The sequence below is a fragment of the Sprattus sprattus genome (assembly GCF_963457725.1).
Source record: "Sprattus sprattus genome assembly, chromosome: 12".
Classification (NCBI taxonomy): domain Eukaryota; kingdom Metazoa; phylum Chordata; class Actinopteri; order Clupeiformes; family Clupeidae; genus Sprattus; species Sprattus sprattus.
The window spans coordinates 29842889-29868383 of NC_137910.1; the positions used below are offsets into that span (position 1 = coordinate 29842889).

Sequence of the window (25495 nt, forward strand, 5' to 3'; positions counted from 1 at the left end):
CTTCAAGCATCATCCTTATTACTCTGCTCCATTAACATTCAGTACGGCACCACCCACCGTGCCAAGTCTACAGCCCTGCCAAAACCTTGCTTCACGCCTTGTCTGAACGTTGGGAGCAGTGTGTTGCATGGGTCTGCACTGACACGTCTACCTACTGTAATCAAGTGTGGTTTTCCATGTGTGGCCTAGAGTGCTTTCGGAAACAACCTCAGAATACAGTCTGGAGTACACATACTATATAACAAGCATGCTTTTTAAATTATCTGTACACTCCCAGATGCTAGTGGTGAGTTCTTTACACGCATAATGAAAGGTGGTAATGCGGTTGGATTTCTTTTTTTCCCCCCATTATAATTAACACTACAATGTTGGATGAGGCATTCATCAAGTCAAGAATGCAGTTGTGCAGCCCAAAGGGCTGACATAGTTTGTTATCTGCTGAGGAATGATTTTGAGCTGAAATATTGCTTATTCCTGGTTTTTCATTCCCAATCTGTCTATGACAACGGCATCCCATACAATATGACAGCCCCCCTCCCCCCAAACTTGGTGAAAATGTCAGCACCATATTTTACAGTATCAGCTTATAACTCTTTGAAATGTGATCTTTGTACAATGACGAGTTAAAATATTTACATGGTCAATAACTTAACATGCCAAATGTAAAAAATTAAATAAAATGACAACTCAGTCCCTGATACAAAATATGCTGTAAAAAATAAGTCAACAAAGAAAGACACAAAAATAAAAGTAATACAAATGTAAACATTATTTTGATTCATTCAGGCTAAACATTTGATCTTTGTTACTACCACATCTCTCAGAAATTAAGTGCAAAACTTCAAAATAAGTCACTGGCAAGAAACGGACTCAAGAACAGGAAAAAGGAATCACGGAGACAGATGACCACTTAAGAATAAATATGTACAGGAAAGCTGAAGAACTCTTTTAACAACATGTGTTTAACTGAGAACGAAAATATGAGGTATAACCTGAAGTATGTTTTTTTTCTTTTAACTGGAGAAAAAAAGGATGGAGAGTTGTGACATAGACCCTCTTAATTATATTTTCCCCCGAAATGGATTCCCAGAGTCTCTCAGCAAGGAGGTAAGATAACACAGGGAGACGTGAGGTGGGGGTAAAGTGTTTTTGCACAGCTGGGATTTGTCTGTAAGTGTGTGTCTGTGTCTGTGTCTGTGTGTCTTTGTGTGGTATGTTTGAGTGTGTTCTGTGTGTGATTACGAGGTCTGGGGCTTTACAGAAGCTTGACTGTTTCTCCCCATCCAGTGTCATGTTCAGGGCTCAGGCCCCACCTCTTCCACGTCCTGCTCCTCTTGAGCCCTCTTGAGCTCCTCCTGGGCCTGAGGCTCCTCCCAGTTGCTGGGGAGCCTGCTGGGCTCAGCACTGCCCGAGTGGTCCAGCTCGGCGCTGTCACAGTCTGAGTCGTCATAAAGGGCCTGGTTCTGTGGGGGTGGGGTAAGGTGGGGTGAGGGCAGGATTGGACACAGTTAAAAACACCTTAAGATTTTAGCCCCCCACTACCTAAGAGGCTGTTTATAAAAAGTCTAGTTTGTCTCCGTCCGTAAAGTTCAGAATACAGATAGCCCTATCATTAAGACGAACACTCTATCCGCACACGGTATCCGCAACGATCCGAATCGGGGGTAGAAAGTGAGTAGATTTGAATCGGTCAGGGGCTGGTGTTCTCCTGCACGGATTCACGCAACCTGATGACGTCATTGCCCCACGTGATCGCTTTGCGATCTCCAACCAATATACAGCCGCGGAAAAAATTAAGAGACCACTTCAAAATTATCAGTTTCTCTGGTTTTACTATTTATTGGTATGTGTTAAAGTAAAATGCACATTTTTGTTTTATTCTATAACCTACTGGCAACATTCCTACCAAATTTCAAATAAAAATATTGTCATTTAGATCATTTATTTGCAGAAAAATGACAATTGGTCAAAATAGCAAAAATGATGCAGTGTCTTCAGATCTCGAATAATGCAAAGAAAACAAGCTCATATTCATTTTTAAACTACACAATACTAATGCTTACACTTAGGAAGAGTTCAGAAATCAATATTTGGTGGAATAACCTTGATTTAAAATCACAACTTTCATGTGTCTTGGCATGCTCTCCACCAGTCTTTCACATTGCCGTTGGGTGACTTTATGCTACTCCTGGCGCAAGAATTCAAGCAGCTCGACTTCTTTTCATGGCTTGTGACCATCCATCTTCCTCTTGATCACATTTCAGAGTTTTTTTATGGGATTCAGGTCTCGAAATTGGGCTGGCCATGACAGGGTCCTGATCTGGTGGTACTCCGTCCACACCTTTACTGGCCTGGCTGTGTGGCATGGAGCATTGCCCTGCTGGAAAAAACACTTCTCAGAGTTGGGGAACATTGTCAGAGCAAAAGGAAGCAAGTTTTTCTTCCGGGACAACGTTGTACTTTGCCTGGCTGAGGTTTGTAAAAGACCATAAGGTTTGAAAAAGCGGACTGGAGGTTCTTCTAAGTTCGTCTTCTCTGATGAGTCCGATTTCACAGTAGGTGCAAGACTCTCTGGCTTGTAGGCCTCTCCAGGTCTCCGTCTAACCATCAGACGACCATGTGTTGGGCAAAGCTGAAAATTGGACTCATCAGAGAAGACGAACTAGAAGACCCTCCAGTCCGCTTTTTTCAATCCTTATGGTCTTTTACAAACCTCAGCCAGGCAAAGTGCAACGTTGTCCCGGAAGAAAAACTTGCTTCCTTTAGCTCTGACAATGTTCCCCAACTCTGAGAAGTTTTTTTTCCAGCAGGGCAATGCTCCATGCCACACAGCCAGGCCAGTAAAGGTGTGGATGGAGTACCACCAGATCAGGACCCTGTCATGGCCAGCCCAATTTCGAGACCTGAATCCCATAAAAAAACTCTGAAATGTGATCAAGAGGAAGATGGATGGTCACAAGCCATGAAAAGAAGCCGAGCTGCTTGAATTCTTGCGCCAGGAGTAGCATAAAGTCACCCAACGGCAATGTGAAAGACTGGTGGAGAGCATGCCAAGACACATGAAAGTTGTGATTTTAAATCAAGGTTATTCCACCAAATATTGATTTCTGAACTCTTCCTAAGTGTAAGCATTAGTATTGTGTAGTTTAAAAATGAATATGAGCTTGTTTTCTTTGCATTATTCGAGATCTGAAGACACTGCATCATTTTTGCTATTTTGACCAACTGTCATTTTTCTGCAAATAAATGATCTAAATGACAATATTTTTATTTGAAATTTGGTAGGAATGTTGCCAGTAGGTTATAGAATAAAACAAAAATGTACATTTTACTTTAACACATATCAATCAATAGTAAAACCAGAGAAACTGATAATTTTGAAGTGGTCTCTTAATTTTTTCCGCGGCTGTATATATCACTTGTTCTCCCTCAACATCTCACTCGTGGTGGGTCTTGAATTCACTCTCATTATTCCAGCCTACTGATTTTTGTTCTTTTTATTCAGACGTTGCATAACTTTCATGACCATAAATATAAATTGGCCAGCACTTTAATTAGCTTTTTTCTTTATATATTAATGTAGAATGGTCGGAGCTAAGCCTCATGGGAAATGCTCAAGCTCAGCCTCTCAATAAAGCAAAGGCATTTAAACAACTCACAGACATGTCATGTTGCACTGTTCCAAACTCTTTATTATCAATAGAAAATAAAATTCATTTTGGCATAACCTATAGTCTGCTCTGACCACCGATTGTATTAACCACCATAATGTATTACTGTGCAGATTAAATGTAGGCTATGCGGTTAGGCTAAACGTTGCTAATTGTAGCTTGTCTACTGGCTGCTTACCCGTGTCCTCCTGTCTTCTTCTACGTTTTTTCACGTTTTTTCAGTTGTCTGTAGCAGCGCTAAAGCGCCACCAACAGGCGTGGGGTATGTACTACAGTCAGTTCCTCCCAAACGGGTGTGTAAGTCTTTACGCAAATCTCTCGTTACCAGGCTCCATCCTTAAGCAATTAAAAGATTCGATAGGTGTGAAAAATGAACCAGATTCAGTGAATCTAGACTCCGTGTAAAGGGGGCCGAAGAGCTTTGCTTCCTCAGTTCATGTTGACATAGTACTCCTGGTGATTCACACTCATATTTTAACTGATTTGTCGTCGTCATTGTCATCGTCTTCTACTTCAGCTGTTATTCATAACCAACATGTCTTGTTCGCGTTTGTTGTTGTTTGTTTGTGTTATGTTAGATACCCCCTATTGCTAATAAAACTTTTCTCCCATAAAGGGCATAAAGGTTCAGACAGTGCTATTCAATGTCTGCTTTGTAGTGGCATACAGCTAATCTGTTCTTCTGTGCAAAACTGGTATGTGTTGGTCGACATGATTTTTAATGCAGTTCTGTGACATACCTCAAAGCAGTTCTGTCCTGTGTTGAGCTGCGTCCGGACGTGTCTGATGGCGGCCTCTTTCTCCGACAGCCCGTCAGAGCCTTGGCCAGGGTCGACGACGTCTGCTGCGTCGGAGGGGTCAGCAGGGTCAGCTGGTATCTCTGAGCCCTGGGAGAGCAGGTCGTCGCTCTTGTCGTCGAGCCTCTCGTCCGTGTTGGTGCTGACCACGTCGGGAGTGCCGCTGTGGGAGTGGTCGCTGGTGTTGCCCTCCTCACCATCTGACACGGACAGGTTCTCCGAGCTGAAGGTTGATACGGACTGGCACTTTGTCATGCTCACCGGCCGCCTGTGTGTGTGTGTGTGTGTGTGTGTGTGTGTGTTTGTATAAGAGAGAAGGACAAAGAAAAGTGGACAGTGAGGGGTCTGCTGACGTGTGCTCAGTATCCTGGTGTTTCAAACCCTGTAGTTATTCTAAAGTCTATTTGTCTTTAGAGATGTGTGTTTCATATGATCAAGGAGGAGAGGTTAAGGTTTTGGTCAAGGCTCATATGTGAGTCATACACCTCTAATGCCAGTCAGAGCTGTGTATGGCACATATCAAGCCTGTGGTGAACTATATGCTTCCTGTAATAATGCTCACATTAGATGCAGCGATGCTTACCGTCTCCGTGGCAACTCCACTTCGCTATCTACTTCCCCCTCCTCCTCCTCTGAGGACACTCCTCGTCTCTATGAAAGGCAGGAAAGAGAGACAAAGAAAGAGAGAGAGAGAGAGGGACAGAAAGGAGAGGTTTCACTGAGCAGGCAGGCAAGCTTTTTGGCAGAGACAAAAGAACACGCTGTACCTCTGAAAGACGAAGCTAGGAAGGCCGTTCTACTTTTTAAAACTTGTGACGCAAGCCCGTACAGAACACAGTTGTTGTTTTGTTAACCTCTTTTACTGCGAGTGAGTCATCAGCACAAATACGCTTGGCAATGTCAGAGGATGTAAGCTCAGCCTGCCTACACACAAACACACACACACACACACACACACACACACATTACCTCATACAGCCTACTCACCTGCTTGCGTGTGACTGCAGCCCTGTACAGTATGGCCGCCGGAGTGAGATGTGAAGTGCCCCCTCGGGGCGACCGGATCATGCTCGTCCCTTCCTCCTTCTCCTCCCCGTCTTGTAACCGTGGGGACCCCAGCCCTGACCCCCGCCCGGCTGCCGCCCCCCTCCCACAGGGTGAGTCTGGGCTGCTGGAGAAAGGAATGGAGTTGGCATCCTCACTGGGCGTGTCGCTCCGCGGCGGTGTCTCCGTCAGGTCATCTGTGCCGACCCCCGGGTCCGCCCCATCCCCAACGCCTGCCAGTCCGCCCAAGGCGCTCATGCCGCCCCTGTCTAGCTCCGGGAGAGGCCCCTCCTCCTGCCGCCGTCCCTCTGCCTCCAGGGTGGTGGAGATGAGGTCAGGGCTGGACGAGGACATCTTCTTCAGCAGCAGGTCATGCTGGAGCCCGCGCAGGGCAGCACTCGGGTCCAGGTGCTGCTTGCTGCTGAGCTGGGAGGAGTTGGTGGTGTTGTTGTTGCCTCCTCCAGTGGTGCCGGTGTTGGAGGTGTCTCGCAGGGAGGTGGACAGTGTGGCCTTCAGGCCTGCCAGGTCTCCACTGCCTCCCTTGCCCGCTTTGCGGTAGCGGGGCTTCCCGCGGCGCGAGCGGCCCGGGGAGGTGGAGCCTTTGTTGGGGCAGGAAGGGATAGTGACCTGCGTCAGGGAGGAGTCCAGCTTCGGCAGGATGACCTCTGATTTAAGGAGGTCGGGTCTATAGAATGGAAAAAAAAAATGGTAAATAAAACCTGAATGATATCTTTTGGTCCCAATTCTTGCATTATATGTAGAAGCCTTCTCCTTGCTCACCTCTTGCTGTGGGAGGGAAGTTTCTGAGGTACGTTGCGCTTCTTGATGAGCTTCTCCATAGAGTTGGAAGAGCCGCTCTGTCTGGAGCTGTGGTGCTTGAAGAGACCAGGGTACTTCTTATCCAAAGACTGCTCCCTCCTGCCAAACACAAACACACAAACCAGCTTTTATGGAACATTTTTCTCCTCCAGTACCCAGCATTTTCACTTCTCCTCACTCCCCGAATGCTTTTTCTCTGTTCAAAATTGCCTTATTGATCCTCTGGGCTCAAGTTACAGATGAAATATTCATACGCAGTCTGATGTTTTTTTCTCTCTCTCTCTCTCTCTCTCTCTCTCTCTCTCTCTCCTTCCTTCCACTCTTTGATATCTGTCTTGTCTCTGGTCTTCCTCCTGTCTGGTGATTACCTGAGGAGCTCCTTCTCTTTGAGCTCCAGCTGCAGCATGACTGCACTCAGCTCCATGTACAGGTTGTTGGCCCGCTCCAGCTTCCTCTCGTAATGCTCACGGATGTCCAAGGCGTGCCTTTCAGATGAACAAAGGGAAATAAGAAAAGTGAGAAGACAGACCACAGGGAGAAGAAAATGAAATGTAATATGAGAACAATTTTACATTTAGTTTTGTAGCACTGAGATTAATTTACCAGTTGTGGTAGGGATAAAAAATGGGGGGTGCATTGCTGCAGTTTTATGTAGCTGTCACACTGCCATAGTGTAATATGATCCACTTGGGTGCACACACACACACACAGACAGACAGACAGACAGACAGACACACAATGGAGTGTTATGTGGCACTGTTCCGATGTTATTTGCTCACATCTGAGCATCCAAGGTTTTCATATCAATATGCCATCTCTGTGTCATTTTTGTAAGAGCTTCATTGCTTCATTGGAGCTCATTTTTCAAGCCTCAGATTTCATTTGGTATAAAAGTTCCAGAAAAAGGTGTAGATATCTTGGAAACCAAGGAGTCCAAAAAGGACTAGAGTGAGTCACCTTTTTTAATAATAAAGACACTGCATGTTGCTGAGATATACTAAATACTCAGCCTGAGTCTGCTTCCAATGACTTGACCTGACAGACAGAGGCCCAATGACACAACAGCCTATGCCATGTGTGACAGGACAGCCTATGCCATGTGTGACATGATGTGTGGTGTCTCGTGTAGCATGCAACCAGTTTCAGACATACACACACTGTGATCAGCAGCAAAGGTGTTAAAAGTATGAAGACGTCACAACTCACAAATTAAGGATAATTTGAATCCCCACCATTTACTTGGTATCTTTGAGGAATCTATTTGAATATTTAGGAACTAAAAACTCTCCAGTCTTCCAAGTGGGAGCCCAATCGCACAATCCTCCTCCTGCCATTCCTGCAGACTAACCTGAGTTCTTCTCTGCGGCGGATGATGAGCTCCTCGTCAAGCCGGTGCAGACATGTTCCTTCAGACTTGATCTTCTCAAAGTGCTGCCTCACCTCCTCTCTCCACTCCGCCTAGGTCCAGGAGAACACACACACGCACACACACACACACACACACACACACACACTCACACGCACCCGCACACATACACACACACACACACACACACACACACACACACACACACACAGGGTTTAGTGAGGGGTTAGCAACAGCAGTGCAACCATTAGACACCCACTTCCAATTCAAGCTGTGTCAGAACAGACCAACCATAATAAATATCAGGATGATGAACCCAAACATTTTTTTAGGTTTCATGTTAGAACCTCTTGACATGTTGTGCTCTGAAAACCAAGTGGGTTGTGTAAGGTAATACACATGTACACACACACACATTCACACACACACACACACACACATACACACACAAGCACGCACGCACGCACAGGCACAGGCACAGGCACACGCGCACAGACATTTGTTAGTTGTTCTATTTTTTTAACACTATAGCAGTTCCACCTGTCATTCCTCTATGGTTTCTCTCCCTCTCTCTGTCTGTATCTATCCCTCTCTCTTGTATTGTTTTTCTTACCCATTCTAATAAATCAATAGACTTTGTTAGCAATATGCTTCTTGTGAATGTCACAAGTTAAATCCATTATAAGCCCAGAGAGGGAGAGGCAGAGTGAACTCTATTTGCGTCATTAGATATAATCAGAAAGATGTGCAGCCATGGGGAAAAGAGAAGTACTGATTTGTGCGTGCGTGTGCGTGTTTGTGTTTGTGTGTGCGTGTGTGTGTGCGCGTGTGTGTGTGCGTGTGCGTGTGCGTGTGCGCGTGTGTGTCTGTATGTGAGAGAAAGAGAAAGTTTCTCTTGATTTTCTATGTTTATGTGAGCCTTTTTTTCAGTCATCCCTTCTGGGCAAAAGTGTGGACCACCAAGGGACAATTTGCAGTAAGCACAGGAGAATTGAGGAGGTACCTGTGATTTGAAGTATGTCTCCTGTGGAGTGGACAAGACGTCTGCAGAGGCTATATCCAAATGGAGCAGAATTTGCCGGAAGGAGGGTCTGTTTCGTGGTTTGACGTTCCTAAAGGTGATGATAAATGTGAAAAAATTCTGCATCAGCTTCACACCAAAAATGCTTCCCATAAGTGTGTTTCCAGGTCCCCTAACAAGTGCTGTTATTTCATGTGCTGTGCTCTCTCTGAAAAAGCTCCAAAGCTCCTGTTTATACCTCATCTCACTCCCTCCTTTCCTCCCTCTCCAAGTCTACCAACGCCAAACAACCATTTCTCTCGTTCTCTCTCTAGGCTCTTCTCTCACTATCCTTCTCCAAATCATTCTGTCTCTTACCAGCACTGCTTCAGGAGGATCTTAAAGCCATCCGGGCAGCTCTCAGGGATCGGCAGCTGCAGGCTGTTGTTGCCCACGCCCCAGATAATCGCAGAGGAGTCCACATCTCTATACGGCACCTCTCCCGTCAGCATCTCCCACAGAACCACACCAAATGACCTGAGAGAGAGGGAACGGGAAACATAGTGAGAGAGAGAGAGAGAGAGAAAGGGGGAGGAGAACATGGGTAATTCATTATTCGCCTTATTCCCACGCGACGCCATTTTGAAACGAAAACGAGGCTTGGCTGGGTAACCCAACCTGAGGTCATTCTCTAGAATCTCTACAATATGAAGAGCAATGATTGACTGAAAATGGAGCACATATCTTCTGCCCTTGCCCCTTATTATCGCGGCATTAATAGATTATTTTTTGCAACTCACTGTCAGCATCATGTTTATTTACTTGGCTAGCTAGCAAATGGCAGCTAAGTTATACTGTCAGAATTGCTAGCACGAATAAGTCAAAAAAGTGTAAAATGACAGGTGATTCATGGCATCTTTTTTCTCTAACCGGGATTATCTTGTAAATAAAAATGCTTTTGCAGTCAGAAAGAGAGAGAGAGGGCATTTCCCTCCATGAGAAAGAATGAGATCCCCTACATGGTCAAGGTAGCTAAAGTGCTGTTTATACGAAGTCTAGTTTGTCTGCGTCCGAGCTGTTCATAATACATAAGCCCTATCATTTAGACGAACACTGTCTATCCCCACACGGTATCCCCCCGATCCGAATCGGGGGTAAAAAGTGAATAGATTTGAATCGGTACGGGGGCTGGTGTTCGTATGCACGGATTCACGCAACCTGATGACGTCATTGTCCCACGTGATCCACGCGCGATCTCCAACCAATATTTCTAAACCTGATTGTTCAAATCCTTGATTGTGATTGGCTAAAAGCCGTTGTAAAATCCAGCATTACCTTACAATTTGACCTGATTACATTCCATATTACTGCCCAGCGAATGGCAAGGCATTCATATAGCGCATTTCATACCCAGTGTTCCATCTGGCTGTTGCATTGCTTCAAGGGTTGCGTGGCAACGATTTATTTAGGAACTATAATTTTTAGTGGCGGAAGAATGACGGTTTATCATTAAACTATTGTTTCTTAAACTGAATTGTCTTTATTTATGAAACCATATAAAATATGTGTAGTAACAGGTTTAGAAAAGCAATAAGCCCCGCGAGTCCGTGCTTTGCGCTGATTTTAGAACAGGTAAGGGGGTTTAACGGCACTCCGCTTCGCGTCGTGCCTAACAACTCCCTTACCTGTTCTAAAATCAGCGCAAAGCACGGCCTCTTGGGGATTATTGCTTAAATATAACACTTGTTGTCGCTTTACATTCCACTCATGGTGTGTCTCAAACTCACTCTCATTAATCCAGCCTACTGATTTTTGTTTAGCCTCCTATCTTTTAATTATTTGTATTCAGACGTTACATAACTTTCATGACCACAAATATAAATTGGCCAGCGATTTAATTTGCTTTTTTATTCATAAATTGATGTAAAATGGTCGGAGCAAAGCCTCATGGGAAATGGGATGACAGACATGTCATGTTGTACTTGTTCCAAACTCTTTATTATCAATAGAAAATAGAATTCATTTTCGCATAACCTTTAGTCTGATCACTGATTTTATTAACCACCATAATGTAATGTTGCTAATTGGAGCTTGAATGTCTTGTGTAATGTGTTTATCTGTGTGCTGTGCTCCTTTACCGTGTGCTGTGTAGTCTTTTCTTCTAAGTTTTTCAAGTTTTTTCAGTTGTCTGTAACAGCGCTTAAGCGCCACCAACAGGCGTGGGGTATGTACTACAGCCCGTTCAACCCAATCTGGTGGCTCCGTCTATACGCAAATCTCTCGTTACCAGGCTCCATCCTTACGGAATTAAAAGATTCAATTTGTGTGAAAAATGAACCCGATTCAGTGAAACTAGGCTCCGTCTAAATTCAGCCTAAGTTAGATGCAACAGAAGGGAGAAATTGCTACATCGCTAACGAGATGTTCGCGGCTAAGCCTGTTGACATTTCTCTAACCAGGATGATCTTGTGAATAACAATATTTTGCAGTCAGAGAGAGAGAGTGTGACAGGGCAAGTGTGAGAGCGAGGGCATTTCCCTCCATGAAAAAGAATGAGATCCCCTACATGGTCAAGGTAGCTGAGGTGCTGCTTATACGAAGCCCAGGGTCACCGAATCGGGCATTTTTCACACAAATCGAATATTTTAATTTCGTAAGGACGGAGCCTGGTAACGAGAGACTTGCGTAAACACGGAGGCAGCAGATTGTTGAGGAACTGACTGTAGTACATCCCCCACGCCTGTTGGTGGCGCTTAATTTTGCTTTTTTTTGCTACCTACAACTGAAAAACGTAGGAGAAGACAGGACCACATGGATAAACAAGGCATTCCTCAAGCTCCTATTAGCAACGTGTAGCCTAGCCGCATAGCCTACATTTAATCTGCACAGCAACACATTATGCCGGTTAAGAAAATCAGTGGTCAAAGCAGACTGTAGGTTATGCGAAAATGAATATTTTGTATTGATAATAAAGAATTTGGAACAGTTCAACAAAGCAATGTGCAACATGAAATGTCTGTGAGTTGTCTTGGAGAGTCTGCTTGAGTACGAGAGACCACAATGCAAGTGGTGTGTTTTCATAACAATTGCCTCCTATTTCATGGTTTTATTACTAACAACAAATGTATGCTATTGTTGAGGGCTTTGTCCTTCACGTAATGTACCTCTGAAGTGACGTTAATGCTGGCTATCATTGTCTGAAAGGACAAGAGCTAACTTAGCATTCATCTTTATTATAGAACGTTTTGAAACCTTCCGTCTATAATACATATTTGTACGTCAGATTTGCTCATATAGGCTATTGCTGACACTTTCAAAAAGCGGTTTTGTACAATGGTCTAATGCAAATAGATTAAACAGATTGATTAAAGTGTGGATTGTCAATGTTATCTCTTTCTTACCACATCGATTTAGGTAGATGGGAGATACACTTGGCAAAATTCACGTGAAATAGCAGCAAGGTAAAAGGAAGAAAATATTAGTTTTTTAAGCTGGAGTGCTGCCTCACTGGCTGCGCCATGGCAACTCATTCAGTTATTTAATAATTAGTCAGGTGTTCTGGCTGGTCTAAAAAATGTCATGGCTAAGTAAGACCACGAAAAACTATCCACATGTAGGTAAAACAGCACACTATCCCAATAGAAACAAGCACAGTAGAAAAAGGTTAGTCAGGGTAAGCCACGTCAAACATTTAAATTGTTGTTGCTGTTATGAGGGGAAGTAATGGGGTGAATAGGCATAGACATGTATGTCTATGTGAATAGGGGTTCAGCTTGAGGTCGGGATGCGATCACGTGGGACAATGACATCATCAGGTTGCGTGAATCCGTGCACACGAACACCTTCCCCCGTACCGATTCAAATCTACTCACTTTCTACCCCCGATGTTGACATTTCTCTAACCGGGATGATCATGTGAATAACAATGCTTTTGCAGTCAGAAAGAGAGAGAGTGACAGGGCAAGTGTGAGAGCGAGGGCATTTCCCTCCATGAGAAAGAATGAAATCCCCTACATCAGGGCTCTTCAATTAGTTTGGAGCTGGGGCCGGCTCTTGAAACTGAGGCAAAGTCAGGGGCCGGAGAATATGAGTTATCACGGTAATTTATAAAGAAATTACAACAACATACTGAAGGAGTCATTATATTCTATTTTGTAAGTGCTAGAGGCGCATAGGCCCAAGGATTCAAAAATCAAACCAGGTGAGCAATAACCAAGACATTTGAAGAAATGCAATTAACTAACAAAAACATGCACTTCATTGTAAATAGATGAACCAACACAACTTGACTGGTCATTATCCTCAATATTTAAGATTAAACTGATTTGAGTGACAGGCTGAATCAAATGCATCTCCAGCAACAAAGTGCATTGCATGGAACTGAATAGAATTGCAACAACTTAAAAGTGCATGGTATTATATCAAGGAAAAGTGTTTCAAATTTCACTCATTTCAGGTGAACTGTATCAGTTCTTTAGAATTTAATTCATTTAACTGGCAAACAACTTCCAAGTGCACCAATTCTTTGTTTTACTATTCTGCCCGTGCTTCTCTGTTTGTGGCATGATCCCTCTAGCCTGCTAAATTGGCTTGGCAGATAGATAACAGTTTCCCAAGAGAAAGTCTGAAGCTTGAAGTTCTTTACAAACCTTTACTTAAGAAGCACTGTAAAACTGAGCAGACATACAGAGTAATCTTGGTAATCTCATCTCGTAACATTCGTTTCTAAAAACAATCACTTAGCATTGCATTTTTAACTGTGATAGAAATTACGTTAGCTTAATGCTAATTTATAGGGGAAATTCCATAGAGACCGCGCCAGCGTTTAGCATATTCATCAAAGTAAACAATTTGAACAAACTAAGGTTCAGTACAAGTGGTTTCCACAAGAAGTAATGTTTCTAAGTAATAACTGATCAACTGTTTAAGAAAATACTTACAGGCAAAGGTTTTCTGGCCATATATATCAGAGTAGGAAAAAAATATAGGCTACCACTACCTACACTGTGTGCACAATTATTAGGCAAGTTGTATTTTTGAGGATTAATTTTATTATTGAACAACTACAGTGCTCTCGGTCAATACAAAATGTCAATAACCTCAAACCTGAATATTTAAGAAAGTAAAAGTGAGGTTTTGGTTTTCTTAGGAGAATATCTATGTCTGCACAATTATTGGGCAACTATGAGTGTGCATAATTATTATGCAACTAAATGAAAAACGACAAATTTCCCATCTCACTTGTCTATTTTCATCTGTTTAAGTAAGAATAATACACAAACAGCTCAAAATATACAAATAAACATTTCTGACATTTAAAAAAATAAAAATAATTGACCAATAAAGTCACCCTTCTTTTCAATAACAGTAACAAGCCTTCCATTCATGGAGTCTGTCAGTTTCTTGATCTGTTGACGATCAACGTTTTGTGCAGCAGCAACCACAGCCTCCCAGACACTGTTCAGAGTGGTGTACTGTTTTCCTGCACTGTAAATCTCCTGTTTAAGAAGGCTCCACAAGTTCTCAATAGGGTTTGGGTCAGGTGAGGAAGGGGGCCATGTATTATTCTTTCATCTTTAAGGCCTTTACTGGCTAGCCACGCAGTGGAGTACTTCGATGCATGCGCTGGAGCATTGTCCTGCATAAAAATCATGGTCTTTTTGAAAGATGCAGACTTTTTCCTGTACCACTGCTTGAGGAAAGTGTCTTCTTAAAACTTGCAGTAGGTTTGAGAGTTGATTTTGAGTCCATTTCACTAATTTCAACCCAAAACGGTCCAATTAGCTCATCTTTAATAATACCAGCCCATACCAGTACCCCACCTCCAACTTGCTGGCATCTGAGTCGAAGTGGAACTCTGCCCGTTACTGATCCAGCCACGGGCCCAGCCATCTGGTCCGTCAAGAGACACTCTCATCTCATCAGTCCATATCACCTTTGAAAAATCTGTCTTCAGATAGTTCTTGGCCCAGTCTTGACGTCTTAACTTATGTGTCTTGTTCAGTGGTGGTCGGGTTTAAGCCTCCCTTACCTTGGCCATGTCTCTGAGCACTGAACATCTTGTACTTCTGGGCACTCCAGGTAGGTTGCAAGTCTGGAATATGACAGCACTGGATGATAATGGGTTCCTGGTAGCTTTACATTTGATTCTTCTCAAATCTTTGGCAGTTAATTTGCGTCTTTTTTTCTCAACACGTTTCTTGTGACCCTGTCGACTATTTGCAACAAAACCTTTGAAGGTTCTGTGTTCACGCGCCAATATCTTAATAATTTCAAGAGTGCTGCATCCCTCTGAAAGACTTTATACAATGTTTGTCTTTTCAGAGTCAGTTAAATCTCTTTTTTGGCCCATTATGCCTTAGGAAAAGAAACTGCCTAATAATTATGCACACCTTGATATAGGGTGTTGATCTCCTTAGGCCACACCCTCCCTCATTTCACAGATACATCACACCTGATATGCTTACATCCAATAAGCATTCAAGTTTATACAGCTTGGAGTTGGAAAATTTGCATAAAAATTATGATATGGTCAAAATACTCACTTGCCTAATAATTGTGCACACAGTGTATATGGGTGCATACCGCCACCCACTACACGTGAGAGTGTACAATTAGCAATAGTCATAAACTGAATAAAGCTACCGGAGCTCACTCTGGGGGCCAGTCCAAAGCATCACAAGGGCCGGATCCGGCCCGCGGGCCGCCTATTGAAGAGCCCTGCCCTACATGGTCAAGGTAGCTAAGTTAGATGCAACAGATGGGAGGAATTGCTACATCGCTAACGAGATGTTCGCGGCTAAGCCTGTTGACATTTCAATTCAATTCAATTCAATTTTATTTGTATAGCGCCATAACAATACAATTGCCTCTAGGTGCTTAACAGAGCCCAGAGCCTAGAGCCTAGACCCCCTTAGTGCAAGCACAATGGCAACAGGGGCAAGAAAAAACTCCCTGTTAGGCAGGAAGAAACCTTAAGCAGAACCACGTCACATAATGGGGGACCCATCTGCTTGAGGTCGGCCGGGGGCAACAGGGGTTGTACACAGCCAGCATTTGGTCGCGGGACATAGTATATACACAGACATCCGGTGGTAAAATACATGATACAGGCAAGACCGGTTTACTGTACTAATAGGGTAACTGTTACAGGGGTAAGGGACGTAGGGACAGAGAAACATTTCAGTAGTGGCAATAATGTATATTGTATATAAATGCTAGCATAGGGTATCTAACGGGATGATCTTGTGAATAACAATATTTTGCAGTCAGAAAGAGAGAGTGTGACAGGGCAAGTGTGAGAGCGGGGGCATTTCCCTCCATGAGAAAGAATGAGATCCCCTACATGGTCAAGGTAGCTATTAGATGCAATAAATGGGAGGAATTGCTACATCGCTAACGAGATATAAGCTTCTTAAACTAGCCTAGCGAAACCAGTTGAAATTCCCTTACTTTGACACTACAAACTAGTGAGTCAAAGACCTCCAGAACACAGTCAAAAATCAAGCACGTGTAACACAAAACGGCAAATAAGCTACTTCAGCAGACAGTAGTAACCGGGAGTCTTAAGGCAAACATACATAACGCAGTAATATGCCCTGGTATGGCAATAGCACAGAGCCCATTCTCAATATTAAACGTTATTGTAGCGCATTAAAGCTGTTATTTTAAGGTTAGATTGCCCATCCTTACCCTTAAGTACAATTGCTAAATACTGTTACTTTAAGGTATTAGAGTTCCTTACGTTCAGAGGCTGTTCAAAGGTTGCTCACGTTCTGAGCTACAGTATTTTGGCACACACATTCCATGTTTGGTGCATGTCATAATAGTCAAGTAAATAAACATGATGCTGACGGTGAGTTGCAAAAAATAATCTATTAATACCGCGGTTAAAGGGCAAGGACAGAAGAATTGTGGTCCATTCTCCATCAATCATTACTCTTCGTATAGTAGAGAATGGCATCTGGTCGGGTTAACCCAGCCAAGCCTCGTTTTCGTTTTCAATATGGCCGTGAGGGGAATAAGTCGAATTGGTCCCACTAGTCAAAGATCAGAAGTACCATAATCTGTCACTTTGAGCAGAGAGGACACGTGTTGCATCATGTCAGGCATGAGTGAATGGGCCTTTGATTTTACACAAAAAAAGGTCATATGAACTCCATTAACATCAGCATAGATTAAGACACCAGAGCATTGAAAGCAAGTCCCGTTATTTCATTGGAGCGTTCTTGATGTTCTCCATCGGGTGTCACACCTGAGCTGAATCTCTACCATCTTCTACATATCTGTGAATACCTGGATATTCACACCACAACAAACACAAACCAGCTGAACCTAGCTCTTAGGGGCCCTTTACATGAAGCCTAGCTTCACTGAATCTGGTTCATTTTTCACACCTATCGAATCTTTTAATTGCGTAAGGATGGAGCCTGGTAACAAGAGATTTGCGTAAAGACTAACACACCAGTTTGGGATGAACTGACTGTAGTACATACCCCACGCCTGATGGTGGCGCTTTAGCGCTGATACAGACAACTGAAAAAACGTGAAAAAACGTAGAAGAAGACAAGAGGACATGGGTAAGCAGCCAGTAGACAAGCTACAATTAGCAACGTTTAGCCTAACCACATAGCCTACATTTAATCTGCACAGTAATACATTATAGTGGTTAATACAATCGGTGTAGGTTATACGAAAATTAATTTGATTTTCTATTGATAATAAAGAGTTTGGAACAGTGCAACATGATATGTCTGTGAGTTGTTTAAATGCCTTTGCTTTATTGAGAGGTGAGCATTTCCCATGAGGCTTTGCTCTGACCATTCTACATTAATATATGAAGAAAAAAGCTAATTTAATCGCTGGCCAATTTATATTTGTGGTCATGAGAGGTATGTAACGTCTGAATAAAAAGAATTAGATCAAGATAGGAGGCTTAACAAAAATCAGTATGCTGGATTCATGAGAGCGAATTGGAGACCCACCACGAGTGTGAAGTAGAAGGAGAACAAGTGATATATATATTGGTTGGAGCAATAACAATGTGTGAACCCGTGCAGACGAACACCAGCCCCCGTACCGATTCATATCTACTCACTTTTTACCCCAGACTTCGATCGTTGCGGATAGAGAGTGCGGATAGAGAGTGCTCGTCTAAATGATAGGGCTATCTGTATTAGCTATCTGTATCAGATTGACAATCTAGGGTCCATGTAAACAAGGCTTCAGAATGTGTTAATCCTGTGGTTGCATGCAGATCAGGGAGACCAGCTACTGCACTAACACAGAAAACAGAAATGCATTTTAGGCGTCCAGGTCTTTTGCTTCTTTGGGTTTTGGGCTCAGCCATTCTGATAAAAACCTCCACCTGCTGAGGGCTCAAATCAGTCAGGTAAAACCTCCACACTCCCCAGCGGCTACACCCAGGGGTGGGGTGTGTGTAGGGCGGCAGGGGGGGTGTGGTGTTAAATGCGAGTGTGCTTGTTGTTGATGACACGTTTGATTGCCATGGTGACGCCTGTGCGCAGTAGAGGCTGGAGACGGGAGGCAGCCTAAGTGAGTGACTGTGAGAGGGCAGCGTTTGTGGAAGTATTTCTAGAGGCTCATATTTGACGCATTGACTGTGAGAATCGTCACCACATATGGAAAGAAGGAAGAAAGAGAATGGGCTCCATCTACAGCTTCCTTGGATTTGAAATAGCGAGGGGGGAAATGTATGAAAGCTCAACTAATTTGCGTCTGACTGGCAGCTCTGTAATTGTTGGGTGAATTACCATAGCACATTGGTAATGGTCCATCATTATCCTCATCTCCTCAAAATTCACAATCTCCGTCAGACTGGAGTCGCCAAGATATAATTTACATTTACATTTACATTTACATTTAGTCATTTAGCAGACGCTTTTGTCCAAAGCATTTGTAATACATTTATGCATGAGAAGGACTAGGTCTAAATTCTGAGCAGTGAGGAGCTTTCTGAGTCTGTATGTGCCTGTGTTTGTGCCTGTGCCTGTGCCTGTGCCTGTGCCTGTGCCTGTGCCTGTGCCTGTGTCTGTGTCTGTGTCTGTGTCTGTGTCTGTGTCTGTGTCTGGCTGTGCCTGTGCCTGTGCTTGTGCGTTGCGTGTCTGTGTGCGTGTGTTTGTGTGTGTGTGTGTTTTTTGGTGAATGTTTAAGCAGCGCAGCTCTCACCTTGCAACCTCAGCTAATTTCTTCCCTCAATTTTTAATCTGGTTGCTGCAGCATTGGACCGACTGGGCTGTACCAGGCCGGGACTCTGGATAAATCCAGGGAAATGCTGCTTGTGTTTATCACATTACATAATGCTTCATGTAAATTAGAAATCACCATATTCTTCACAGTACACTTTACACAACACGGAAAGTTACAGTTACACTTTTGTGGCCAAATTTATCTTACTTCATTAACTGGAAGACTCTCCATAGACCTGACCTCTCAATTGCTTTATTCCTATCGCCAAACAGAATGTTGTGGTTCCATAAAGTTGTAAAGTAAAAATCTTACTATAACCAATCAAGGGTAGGAAAAAACATTTTCATCTGAGCCCAATATTGCCATGGTGACTGGAGAATCATTGTCCTAAGGACTCGATGTCTTTGTAGATGGAATTCATTGACAATTTATAACACGGGTAGATGGAATCCACCATTCTGAGAGTGAGTTCCGGGGTGTGCCTTAATCAACGATATAGTAACTGTACGACCTGTTTTCATCTACCTGAGCGTTCCATATCAGTGCGCACTCAAAAAAAAAATTCTAACCAAGATGGCGGCGTGTTGTGGGGAATGTAGTGGGGAATGTTTCATGTGAATTAAGCTATCTACACGACTTTTTATATGTCTACATTGACTCGGTTAGTTGTTTCTGTGCTACACGAATGTTGCAGAGTATTGTAAGTCTTTACTGAAAGTCTCGAATATTATTTGTAGGTGACTGCTGACGCTTAGACCAAAACTCCATTGAAACACACGTAGCTCACACGAAGAGTTAGTGGCGATATCCAAATCAATATAAACAAATATTAACAAAGTTGAAAGTGTCCCATTGTCGTAATTGTTATTTTAATGGCAACTTTATAAAATGAGCAATGTGAATGAATAAAATGGTGCGAGATCAATGTCGATCTCCTAGCTAATCAGCAACAAACTTTTTGTGCTAGGCTAACAGACGTGAAGTTCCCAATGCTATTTGTCTGTTGCATAGCAACAGCCACACAAAGGGGGACTATTTTCTCTTGGCTACTGAAATGTGATACACAACGTTTGGTGTCTACAACTTTTTTTGTGCTGAAAGGCAGCTTACTGTTTATATTTTAATTGTACTTAATATTTATAAAGTCGCTGGCAACCGTGTTATAAAAGCAATAAGGTACTCAAGGCAGTACTGTATCGTCAATAATGTACTTGTTCGAGGGTTTGCGCTGCGCGTCGGGCCTAACAAGTCCCTCGAACAAGTACATTATTGACGATACAGTACTACCTCTCGAACCTTATTAAGCTTAAGTACATCCCACCTACATTCCATCTTGAAGTGTGCATATGCATGTAGCCAGCCTACACAATGTGCTCCTTTAGAAACCATGACAACAAAATAGGAGGGTGGACATGACAGACTGATACCTTGACTACAGTTACGTATGTGAACAGTTCCCAAACAAAATGGCAATCATAGGCATGTGGTGCTGCAATATCTCAGCATGTGATGCATAAAGCTCTAGTTAGTATTATGCATTTCCCTGCCCTTAAACACAACATGGAGAACATAGTTGACCATTTAACACAAAGAATGCAAAACTGTGAGTGGATAAACCCTCACGGTGCAATGAAACACATGCATTTAGTGCCTGGTATTGCTTTTACTCCTAGACAGAGTAGGATGGGTCTAAGCCTCATTTGTAATAAAGGATGTTGCATTATTGGCCCTCAGATCCAGAACTCTCTAAACTGCTCTGCTCCAACTGTCAGAACGCATTACTGCGCCGCTCAAACAAAACCCAGCCAAGAAGGCCCGGAGACTGCATCCCCTCTGAAGAACAAGAAAGCAGGGCTGCATATAAAAATTAGGGCTGGGCATGTTAACGCGTTAATCTCGCGTTAATCCATCAATCATTTAACGTGACAATTATTTTAACGCGCGTTAACGCAGGTTTTATTATTTATTTTATTATTCTAAAAGTCTGTTGCTCACAGGCTTTTATTTTGTAAAAGTTTGCTGGTGACTGCTGTGGAACAGGAAAAGGAAATACATTTGCGTATGGGTACGGAGATTTTACATGGACATTTTCAATTTAAAGTTCTTAAAGACGGTCACCATCACAAGGAGAATACACGAGTTGTATGAAGAGGAGAGGACTGCAAAAGTGGCGGTTCGTTTCTGCGGATGCTCTTTATTATGTCCAGGGTAGAATTCCATCTGGTTTGAACGTCTTGCATAAACGACTCCTTCTTCTGTCCATGTTCAACTTGTTGTTGCTCTAATTCTGCTGCACTTGCTGGACTGTGTTTAAAGTGCCCCACAGCCTTTCTGCACTTGGCCAGGACATTGTCAAACGCACTGTTATGCAGAGATACTGTGACAGAACGCTGGAGACTGTGCGCGAAGTAGGGGACATGATCAAAAGGCAGTTGTCTTGCAGCAGCGATCATATTTCGTGCACTATCTATGCGTGTGGCGACTTTATTTGACTTTATTTTGCTGTGCAACGTCAGTAAAGTGTCTCGCGCACGTTTCAGCATAATGTCTCTCCTCAGTTTTCATAGTCAAAGCATGTGAATGCAGCGCCCACTTTTCATCGATATAATGCACTGTAACTCCGAGGTAATTGTGGTAACCGAGTTTGCTGTGGGTTGAGTTAACCTGATTGAGGACTTTACAAAGGGAAGAGCTATGTTAGAAAATAATGTCTTTACAATTAAATACACCTTGGCTAACTTCCTTTTATGTTTGCTGTTTCTGGTTTACGTAAATGTAATCACATTTTTGGTGCTTCACCACACTCTAACATTAATGCAGTGGCAATAAGCTTTAGTTTTGTGTTTGATACAATTGTTTAAGTTGAAATTAACACAAATTATGTATTTTATTTAACTGCTACTATATAAAAATGCTGATGTTGAGTGTTTGTTTGCACAACCAATGTAATGGCACTTTAGTTCATATGGCAGTACATTTAATATATCGCTATACACTACTTTTTAATTCATTTTTGGAATTTGCGTATAAAAATGTGATTAATCGTGATTAATCAGGGAAATAATACGATTAATCGCGATTAAAAATTGTAATCGTTGCCCAGCCCTAAGAAAAATGCATTAATGCATATTTCTCCCCTTTAGTCCAGCAGTGTTGCTGCTTCCTTTCCCCCTACTTTTCTTTCATGCCTTGTTTTCTTTTTCTCTTTTTTTTTTTAAACCAGTGGAAATTGGATTCTACTATTCTCCAAATGTAACATGGGCATACTGCCAAGAGCCTCCAGAGCATCTGGCGAATCAATTATTGAATTAGGCGAACATTCCTTTCAGAGGAGACACAGAGGAGAGGCACCGGAGGGCTGAGAAGATAGCAACACCAGGAGATCAGGCTGGGATGGTTAAAAAGGTCAAGGGCTCCAGCCACAGTAATCCTCTAGCCTTACTGAAGGTTCTGTGAATTTATGATGCACAGTAAAAATGTATATTTAGTGTACAAAATATTAGTACTTTGTTGACCATAATCCAAACAACGATTTCCAGCTAATAAAGCCAAACACCACCATATGTAATGGCTCCCCATCTGATTTTATAGTGGCTTGGTTGGTAGGCGTTTGGTCAAACTGGATGCATGTTGTAAATGAATACAAGAAGCTAGAGTTTCAGCAAACTATAGTTCAATTTCTGGGGATATACTCAGTCAAAGAACACAAGGGTGTGAATGCTGTTGCATATATACAGCTAAACAGCTATTTTTTATTCACATCCAGCTCTTTGAAAAGACAGTAGGAATCCATCCAAGTGATGATAATAATAGAAATATTGCTTGATATAACTACTTGACCTGAAGGTCAAAAAACACAATCAATAGCTTCTATTTACCAGATATCCACTTTCTCTGAGACCGGTTCATTTCGTATGACCTCGGGTGCCATCCAAGCCACCGTGCCAGCGAAAGACATCTTGGTACTCTTGTCACTCAGCTCTTTCGAGGTTCCAAAATCTGAGATCTTCACCAGGTCGTCATATGTGATCAGCATGCTGCCAAGAACAGGAAATAATAAGGTCAATACAATACATCTGCAACCCAGTCCAGTGCTTGGAAGTACTCTTCATTTAAGTTGGAGATTTGTAGATATTCTTTAAAAGACTTACAATGCTAAATATTCCTTAACCACTAATATTTGTATGTTTTCAATGCATTTCAAAGTAACCATTTCTCATCAGTTAAATAATTTGTTTATCTTAGCTGCAATCGTAGCTAAGCTTTCTAAAGGACGTCCCAAAGTAGTACTCACTTGGGAGACTTGAGGTCTCTGTGGATGATTTTGTGGAGGTGCAGGTAGTTCATGCCTCCGGCGATGCCCATGGCCCAGTCCACCAGCAGGGAAGGAGTGATATTCCTGCCGGCCCGCAGCACCTCATACAGCTGACCCTGGGCGCAGTACTCCATGAGGATGCAGTAGCAGGGAGCCTGAGTGCAGATGCCCCTGAGGTGGACAAGAGGGAGTGGGGAAAGGAGAAGACATTTAAGGCAATTCTGGAAAGAAAGAGTGCTCCTGTATAAATGTGGAGCTGGCAAACATTTGCAATAGTTTCGGAATCCAAGCATATTTTGAACTAAAACATTTGGATTAAGGAATAGATTGTCCTGTAGGTCTTTTTATAATGTCGTGCAGAATTATCTGGTAAAACCCTCAGTTAAAGCGCTAAATGTATATATAACCAACATGTTGTAGGTGTCACAGTTGGCAATGTTATGAAAGTATATTGTGGAGAACCAGTGTATACTTGCAATCCGTCTTTGGAAAGGATGAGTAGAGGACTAGATGGTGTCATGTAAAACAATGCTTTAGATGCACACCTTGAAAGTACTCCAACTATTAGGAGCTCTTATCAGACTAATCTTGTCATGAACAGTGTTATGGCCACTCCACTCTCCTCACACTGTAGTCACATCTCAGAGCGCTGCTTCACTTACTTGAAGGTAATGATGTTGGGGTGCTTAAGTTTGCGCAGGTGCTTGATGTCGGTCTCCTTGATGTCCCTCACTTTCTTCACGGCCACATCCTCTCCGTGTAACTTCCCCAGGAAAACAGCGCCCTGGGCCCCACTCCCCACCCACTGCAGGTCGGAGATCTCCTCGAACGGAACCTCCCAGAGGACTGAGAAAGTGGGAAAGGGAGACGAAGGACACAGAGGAGGAGGAGGAGGAGGAGGAGGGGGACAAAAGAGAAGGAAGAACAGAGGTAAGCCAAGAGTTAAGAGTCAGACAGGGAGAAAAATGGAACAGAGAGAAGAAGAGCAAGGAAAAGCAAAAGAGAGGTGAGGACTACACAAATGAAAGACTGAATGCAATAACAGGATGTTGATGGAAATGGAAAAACTGCTAGTGAGAAATATGAAAGTAGTGCAGTCTGGCACTTTTTTTAATGGAGGTCTTGCTGTTTTGGCTTCACTGTCGCATTGTAAACATATTTTTCATTGTCAATTGATTTTCTCCCCAACATTTGTCCTTGGTTGCTTGGTTTGTGACAGTCCCTGCCCTGCCTCGTCTCGTTAGCGCGGGAGGCAACAGAGCGTGCCCCTACATCGTGAGTGAAGTTAGAGGCCTACTGGCTATTGCAGTAATCAGAGCTTTGTGAGAGGTGAAGCATCATCTTTTGCTCAACCAGACAAACACCAGCCAAAATGACAGCGCCTGGGAAAGTAATGTGCCACAGAAAAAACTGCTAAATGCAGCTAAATTTATACAACCTCCCTCACACCTCAAAGAAAGTAAGTCTACCAACATTGACACCGCACAGTGCGCTGACATCCAGAGCTTGAACTCTGTGGCCATTCCCCACATTTGGTCCCAGACAGACGCAAAAACTCTAATCTGCTGCGAGTAATATGCTTTTGGCTCTAAATCCTGCTTACTGCCATTGTGTGAGGGACCTGCGACAAGATCCTTAGAGCTGAAGAGGGGAAAAGAGGAGGGGGAGGCAAGGCTTTAAGAGGTGGGGGGGGGGGGGGGGATGTGCTGAGAGAGGTAGAGTGGTTTCCCAAAGGAGGTGTGTGTGTGTTTGTGTGTATGAGAGAGAGAGAGAGAGAGAGCGTAACAGGAGCTTTGGGATGGAGGAACAGACGGTTCATAGAGCCTGCAGCATTTTTCTAGCGTGAAATTTTCTTGCAAAACAAAACAGAATAATAACTAAGAATTATTTATGTATGCATTCAGATTTCCACAATGTTTTTAGGATAGTGGAGTCTGGGGGGTACGGGGCGGGGGGCTGGCAGATACCGTTCCAGCAATGACGTGTGGGTTTGTGCGTGTTAGCATTCTGAGAGACTGCCTTCTTTGAACTGCTAAACTGCCCTAAATTAGCGACTAGTCCAGATCCCCTGCAGTTCTTTTCTGGAAACTTGTGCCAATGGAAGAGGCCCAAACACTGCAAATGTCTGCAGCTCCATCGTTTCATTCCCTGAAAAGGAGAACTACATGGCCACGAAGGGTCATTACAACATGCCACTCCATTATCCTTTTCAAGTTTGTTTTATGGATCCTCGCTCGAGTAGTCAATTAGCGTAATGGCTGCAAGGATGGCATG

General features: G+C 43.1%; 1 protein-coding gene across 1 annotated transcript in view; it reads right to left on the reverse strand.

Moving 5' to 3' along the window:
- Nucleotides 1–1295: 1295 nt before the first annotated feature.
- Nucleotides 1296–25495, reverse strand: part of map3k12 (mitogen-activated protein kinase kinase kinase 12) — a gene marked incomplete at both ends in the record, with an annotated part of 25768 nt that continues 1568 nt past the window's right edge. Inside the window, 12 exons of the mRNA XM_080849310.1 lie at nucleotides 1296–1463; nucleotides 4412–4736; nucleotides 5052–5119; nucleotides 5456–6197; nucleotides 6293–6430; nucleotides 6700–6816; nucleotides 7680–7789; nucleotides 8701–8809; nucleotides 9076–9234; nucleotides 22785–22943; nucleotides 23201–23392; nucleotides 23884–24067. Of these exons, the coding sequence (XP_080705436.1) occupies nucleotides 1296–1463; nucleotides 4412–4736; nucleotides 5052–5119; nucleotides 5456–6197; nucleotides 6293–6430; nucleotides 6700–6816; nucleotides 7680–7789; nucleotides 8701–8809; nucleotides 9076–9234; nucleotides 22785–22943; nucleotides 23201–23392; nucleotides 23884–24067 (2471 nt within the window). The remainder of the gene's footprint in view (nucleotides 1464–4411; nucleotides 4737–5051; nucleotides 5120–5455; nucleotides 6198–6292; nucleotides 6431–6699; nucleotides 6817–7679; nucleotides 7790–8700; nucleotides 8810–9075; nucleotides 9235–22784; nucleotides 22944–23200; nucleotides 23393–23883; nucleotides 24068–25495) is intronic.